At 39.0% G+C, this 7,503-nt stretch overlaps 1 protein-coding gene across 11 annotated transcripts in view; it reads right to left on the bottom strand.

Moving 5' to 3' along the window:
* MCF2L2 (MCF.2 cell line derived transforming sequence-like 2) overlaps positions 1 to 7,503 on the bottom strand; it is a 154,526-nt gene that overhangs the window by 78,905 nt on the left and 68,118 nt on the right. For all 11 annotated transcript variants that reach the window (XM_035334040.1, XM_035334038.1, XM_035334041.1 and 8 more), the window contains 2 exons: positions 1,750 to 1,853; positions 309 to 397 (listed from right to left, as the gene is read on the bottom strand). In XM_035334040.1, the coding sequence (XP_035189931.1) occupies positions 309 to 397; positions 1,750 to 1,853 (193 nt within the window). The remainder of the gene's footprint in view (positions 1 to 308; positions 398 to 1,749; positions 1,854 to 7,503) is intronic.

The following is a 7,503-nucleotide window of genomic DNA, read 5'->3' as shown; positions in this document are numbered from 1 at the left end:
TCTCTTTGGCCTAGAGACAGTGAAGTTCAACTAAAAGTGGGTTTGCTTGGTATTTATTGTTAAACTAAATGACTTGAGCATCTGGTTGTTTAGATTATGTAATTAATATAATCTTTCTCAAAACTTACTAGAAAAAAACTTACTAGAAAGGGAGACAGGATTATTATCACTTCTACTTGAAAAACAGAAGCATAGCCATGTAGTCAAATGAGTTTCTTGAACATGAGATGATCCTTACTACTAAATGAGATGTGCAAGGCTTATTCTAAGGAGTTACATCACATAATGACTAAAGCATACAGCCTTACCTCCTCCTTGTTGACAGGTTCTCGTCGCTTTCGCTCATCACCAAGACTCTGCTAGATCCCCCTTGACTAGCTTCATGCATCACTTCGATCTGAATGAAAAGCACACACAATGTGAAAATACTTAATCAGTGATACTTTTACTTAGAACTTTAATTCTTTACAAGAACAAAAAAAACACATTACCAGTCTAGTATGTCATTTGACAAACTAAAATAATCGACTTAGATGTGCAAATTGAAAATTAAGAATAACTCTTAAAATAGATTGGTATGTTGTAGACTATTTTGATAAACTACTCTAATGATATGCTGCCCTAATACTGTGAATCTTCATGCAAGGAAGACAAGAAAATTACAGCAAACATGGCACTGCATATGTGATTTTGCCTTACTTTTGGCTAACATAACTAAAATGGATGTTGGCAACGCTATGCAATATTTGTAGTATAGAAACGTTCAGAATACAACTTCTGTGGTACTGTCTCTTTAGAAAGGTGTATTTACATGGTCTAAAAACCAGCATTTAAAATACGGCAGGGGAGGTTTTACTTGAATTTGACAGGGAGAAAGTCTGGTCTCCCTGAAAGTGGTCATTTCTGTGAGCTTGGACAAACAAAAGATTTCAGGATGCAGCTGCAATTCATCTTGGATACAAGGAATGCAGATGAATGAAGTTTCTGGATTCTTCTGTTCCCCAGTTTTAAAATAAGCAAGGAAGGCTACTTTGTCTTGATATCTCATTATCCCCAGGCAATCTGCTAGCTCAAATAAAAATACTCTCTGCTGTAAGGACAGGTGTCTTAAATGCTGTAGGGCTTGGGATTAGGGAAGGACTGATAAGGAAGTTCAAAGTATCCAGAGCAGAATTTTGCTGCAGAAACAATGATGCAACAAATCTCATCACAGAGACACAAAAGTCAAATGCGTTTCCCTGAACCATAGTTGCTTATGTAGTAACAGTTAACAGTGGAGTTTTGTTGTTAATGATGGTGGTTTATATTAAGTATTAAATGTCTAGTCTTTCCTCCTTTGGGTATAGAATGACCTTAGAAAATATTTAAAGGAGGAAAACTATATAACTTCGTAAAACCCTGAACATAACACACCTTTCAGATGAGTTAGAATAAAATTTCAGTTTGGGAAACAAAATAGTTCATATGCATAACAAAGGAGGGGTACTTTTAATGTATCATCATTGGATATACTCTCCACATTGCCCCTTTCATCCTCTGAAAGTGATTTTTACTTCAGTGTAACCTGTTTTTTTCACATACTAAACCTTAACACCGGTATCTATTAACTTTTAAACTGTACTGTGAATTGTAAAAAATGTTTTGCAAAGAACTTGCAAATGTTTTTCTTCTATTTTTAAATAACTACAAATATGGAAACACTTATTTTGTTTTGAATTTTCTCACAATATGGAATGTTGTGATTTATACCTTAATTCCACCTTTAGTCTTCTTAATACTTTTCTTTTTCGATATCTCTGTCTCAGAGATAGACTTTGGAGGGCAGGAAATTTCTGTGGACCTCCTGTTGGTAGCTGAAGGAGTCAAAAAGAAAGTAACATTAGAAAACTCATGCTAAAAGTCAAAATCCTACTTAATAAAAACAATGAGCAAAGTTCCTTTCCTGTCATTGATAAGTGACACCTGGCTTAGAGAACTGAACTGCAGTTGTAGTGGTGAAGGATCAGCTGGCATGAGGGAATGGGCTATGTTGTTCAGTCCTCCACTGCGTCTCAATTTGGCACACACAGTTTCATGCTGTAATGACTACCATGGTTTGGTTTCCTCCTTGGCAACCATCTTAAGGATAGCTCAGGTAAATTTTAGCCAATTGTATCAACAGTTGGATAATTTTCACTTTGTTTTTAAGCTCATGGCTTGCTACTTGTGTGGTTTCCCAAAGAAAGGACATTTTTGTTCTGGTACTGGGTTGGTAAAGTCAGACTACAAAGGATTGTTCCCTGTAAGGTTTCATCACATGAACAAGCCTCAAAAGAGTAATCATTACAAGTGTTCAACAAGTCACTCTGACTGTATATAATGACAGTGAATCTGGGAAAATGATTGCAGAATATGCTGTCGTGTCAGGTTGGTTCGGCCTTGCAGGCTCTGAAAACCAGCTTACAGCAGTCATCAAATGTTACTATAAAAACATCCCTAACAACTTAACCACTTGTCCTGAGACTGCTGTCCACAGAAAAGTGTTTGGATGAACGGTGAGAAGGGAACTCAATGTATTTGACTTAAATAGGAAATAATTTCTCTGTTGCAGTTCATATCTTTAGTTGTGTTAAATTGGTAATGTGTAAGTACAAGGCAAACAGTGCTCTCCCTTTTTCTTAGTATCTTCTTGAATTAATACAAGCAAGCGTGCGTGTCATGGTAAAAACAAATATGGATATCAGATGAAATGTAAGGCACTGGGTCAGGCAAAGAACAAAACTGTTGCATGGTGAGATTAATGGATTTTCAAGTGTTTCTGTCATTAAATTCTCCTTTTAACGTATTAAAAAAAATAGAAACACCCCAAATTATGTACAACTAAAAGGACAACATATTTGTTGCATAGAGAATAACAACAGAAGCTGACATTTCTTCTACCCTGTGTCTTTTCAACTGCCTTATTATGCAGCTGGGAAGAGAATTAAGGCAGTTTCCCTCCCACTCTTCCCTAAATCTTCCACTTTCCCTAAATCTTCCCCTTTTTATCAGTCCATGTTGACTGACATGAAGACTGGGCAGTGTCCATTTCAGGCCTGTTACTTCCTCACATTGACTTCATATTAGAAAGTTTAAGGAAGTTTCTTAAAGCACAGCCTGGCAGCTACCAGTGGCTGAAACTGATTAGATGCTTATGATTCCAGGACTGACCTGAAATGTTCTTCAAAGTCCTTCGTCAAGAATAGGCATGGAAATGACTAGCATGCCAAACTGTTTATTGGGGCATGCAGCAAATGCTGCCCCCCAGGAACATAGGTTTGAAGATAATTAATGACTAAATAGTGTTTTTCTATGCTGCTGATGACAAAACAGCATGCTAAGGCAGCTAAAGAAACATCTTTCCAAGCATCTAAGGTTCATCATGTATCATACAGAAAGTATTTTCCATTCTTAGGCAATAGAGTCCATACTTCTCTGCTCTAGCAAAATTGCTCTTGAGCCTCCTGAAAATCTGCCCATATAAGAAGCATTGAGTGAGGCCCCCTGTAAGTGGAGTATTTTTCTGTAAGAAGACACACTGCATGGTTTCCTCAGATTTGGCCAAACGTGATAGCAGCCTCAAAGCCACAGAATTGAAAGCATCTTTTCCTTTTCTCTTTACAGAGATATCTTAAGCTACAGAAACTGGTGTTTTCCCAAGAGCCATTAATGAAAATCACATTCGTCGTCTTTTCTGAGTCAGCTAATCTCTCTGCTGCTTCACTTCCCTGCACACATCCCCAGCCTCTTGCAAGACATTCTCCTTTAATCCCCTATCCAGATGTTATTAGTTAGAGAGTGTTATGCATTAGTGACTGCAAGGAATGCTGGAAAGGATCCAACGAGCAGTCATACACATTTAAATGAGATGGAACCAGTTTAGCTTTTATTCTTTAAAGGACTAAAAAGCCTCCAGTTGTATCCCCCCATACGAATTTCATGTTCCAAGTTGGCCTTCTAATAAACCCATATGGTGAGTCATGGATTTTGTATGTGTGATGTGCTGCTAAACATATTATTTGCTTAATGAGCTAACAGAAATTTTGATGTTTCTGCTCCTGTATTTCACATTCATGCTGCACATGAAGAAATCCCTATGTGAATATATTATAGTCATCAGAAGAGAAAAGATGACAGAAGTAAAGCTACACCTGCAACACTAATTTTGCCCCTTTTCTGTTTAGACATCTAGGTCCAACCATTGATGAGTATGTTGCACATTTACTACTTTTTCTCCCCCTCCCTAAGGATTTATTCTATTGCCTCATTCAGTGCACAGAAAAAAAAACTGAATTCATGAGCAGCTATTCAGTATTTTGATTTATCTGCATTTCTCAGCGGGGGCCCAGAGCCTTAACATCCATAAACTGTTCCAATCCCTGCTCTGAAAGTAAATTTTTTGGGGTTCCTTTTTACAATTCAAGTGCTTCATAAATATTCACTGAGCTGTTTTCACAATAGTTCTCAGAGGTTAACAGGCTTTTGCACAGATATAGATCAAACCAGAAAAGACTAATATGGAAGACCAACTTGACATTTTTAGAACTGATCTGTCAGATTACTGACTGCTATATGCCACTTCGCATGTTTAAGAGCAGACACCTTGCCCAGCAATTCTGATTTCAGTCTTTCACTGTCCTTGCAGCGTAGATCTTTTTATGTAGTTGCGCTAGTTATTAAAAACACTCCTCTAATAAACAAACAAAAAGCTAAGTTAACACCCACGTCGGTCTTTATTGGGGTCGGAACTTTACACCTACTGCTACTTCTCCCACGTCAGCAGGAGAGAAACCAGCAGTAAACTGTCACGGTCTCAGAGACAACTCCAGAACAGTTGAAACCCATCTGAGCTGGGGCTGGTACTGTTCTCCCTTTCTTCCCAACCTCTGGCCACATGCTTTTGTCACCTCTTTTTGTCAGCACTGCATTTCTTTCAACTGGATGATGAGGAGCTGAACTTGCCAAAAGAAACAAAAATAAATAAATAAATCCAACCACTAGTGATGTGACTGTAAGTACTGACCTCAAGCAGCCAGAAACACACTGCTGTGTTGGGCAAAGAGGAGAGGAGAAAGAGACCAAAATGCCCTTCCATTAAGAAGTGTTTAAGCTGCTACGAGATCATACTCTAAGGAAACCAGCAGTGCAGAGGGATGAGAAACATCTTACGTCTGTGGATTCCAGGCATTTTTGCTGACAACAAAAGAAATGAGACCGTAGGGGCCAAAGTGTAGCAAGTTAATCCATAATGAACATGTATGAGCTGAGATTTTTTTTCCAAGTTTTTACAATTCTACCAAATCTGGAAACTTTAAGAAGGGACAAAACCATTTGGCACTGCCGTGTTTCAGCATTGGCTACAAGGGTGATTAAAACAAAACACTTTTCCCTGCCTTGATCACTGAGATGGCTGAATCATTTCCACTAAAGTTTTCCAAGAAAATGTCCAGCTAAGTAAGATAGTCTTTGGGAAAGCTTAATTCGTGCAGGCTTCCACGGGGAGCACACAGAGCTTTTCTTGAAATAAGATGCCGTATATACAACTAAAATTTATCAAGGCATTTGTTATAGAAGGGTCAGCAGCATTTCCTGTCTTTTCTGGGTTGATCTGTGAATGATATTTAAGCAGACTCCCACAGATAAAATTTGCACTAATTGCAACTGGTATAGACTGCTGTATGTTTTTGTTGTTGTTGTTGAGCATCATAATTCCAGTACCATTGTTGAGCAGGCCTTCCCTTGTGAAATTCACAACTTCATTTTTGGAACCAAAAGCTTCAAGCAAAAATGGGATGAATTTGAAGTTTTGCCTCAGGATTTCCAGACCCAAAGAAAAGCACTTGGCAGGCAAGCCTGCATGAGGGAGAATTTAAAGTGCAGCTCTGAGCTGCCTTTCCGTGGATCTTCACTGAGCTAAGACTGCCAAGAGCCACCACAGGACATAAATGCATAGTCATAAGAAACTGTCTCAGTCATTTCCCTGATAGAAATCTGTTCTTTCTCTCATACATGGTATCAGCTTTGCTTGTGTGCATCCACATATATGCACAGGCAGAATGAAGTGTGTCACAGATACATCGACAGAATATTTTCATCTGTTAACATTTTTCCATTAGCACTCTGAATTGGGGTGAATTTTCCCTACCACTCCTTGTTAGGGAAACAGGGAGTCAGCAAATCAAAACAAAACAAAACAAAATCTATTCTGGAATGAATGTAACTTCTTTGCTTTCACAGACAAGCAGTGCAGTGTTGCCATGGTATTGTTAGATATGCTGCCTAGCGCCAAGAGCCTTTCTTTCTGGCTTTGTGTTTCTGTTGACTGCATCTTACTGCCTTTGCCTGCCTTTATGTTTACACATCCTAGGAACGTGATAGTTTCTTGTTGCCTATTTCATTTTGCAAACTTTTACAAATATTCAGATATGTCCTGGGTAACAACAAAGTATAGTATCTGTTTCAAGAAAGAGCTTTTAGCCTCTTTCCTTTTTACAAGGTGATTCTCAATAAATTCTACCCATCTGTAAATGCTGCCTCTGCGCTGATCCTGTGAATGTGAAGAAATGGCACAGAGGACATGCCTACAGAGGGTAGCTTCCAGAAGAACAGAATATCACAGCCTCATTTTCTAGGCTTGGAGTAGGACTCATTTAATATTAACAATTAATATAGGGTATCTTTCTTATTATTAATTAATTAGTGGCTGGTACGGTGCTGTGTTTTGGATTTAGGATGATGTGAATAACGTTGATAACTCTATGATGTTTTAATTGTCTCAGAGCAGTGCTTGCATTAAGCCCAGGACCTTTCAGCTTCTCACACCACCCTGCAGGCAAGGAGGCTGGGGGCTCATGAGGAGCTGGGAGGGGACAGAACCAGAACAGCTGGCCAAAGGGATATTCCGTACCATATAACATCATGCTGAACAATTAATATGGGAAGACTGGCTGGGGGGTGGGAGGGGCTGCCTGGGGACAGCCTGGGCATCGGTCAGCAGGTGGTAAGCAGTTGCATTGTGCATCACTTGCTTTGTACATCATATCATTATCACTTCTACTACTACTACTATTATCATTTCTATTTATTTTCTGTCCTATTAAACTGTCTATCTCAACCCACAGGCTTTTACTTTCTTTTTCTTGATTCTCTCCTCCATCCCACACTGTGTGGGGAGAGGGTGAGAGAATTGCTGCATGGTGCTTAGCTGCCTACCGGGGTAAACCGAAACGACACAGTGCCCGTTTCTGTTCTCAGCCACATCTCAGACTCAGACTGTGAAACACTTTGGTGAATCACTTAGCTGATCTGTGCTTCGGTTCTCTTTCTGCAAAAGAGAGATGAAAATACTTACCAGTAACACAGCATTTGCAAAGTGCTTTGGCATTCTGTGGGAAATGACACTCAGGAAATTCAAAGAATGATTCTTTGTAGTGAACAATTGGGTAAGACCCAAGTGATGCTATTACATGGTATATGTATTCTTAT

Source organism: Oxyura jamaicensis, chromosome 9 (assembly GCF_011077185.1).
Source record: "Oxyura jamaicensis isolate SHBP4307 breed ruddy duck chromosome 9, BPBGC_Ojam_1.0, whole genome shotgun sequence".
Classification (NCBI taxonomy): domain Eukaryota; kingdom Metazoa; phylum Chordata; class Aves; order Anseriformes; family Anatidae; genus Oxyura; species Oxyura jamaicensis.
Note: the sequence above shows the minus strand (reverse complement) of the source record. Positions and strands in the feature narration are given on the sequence as shown.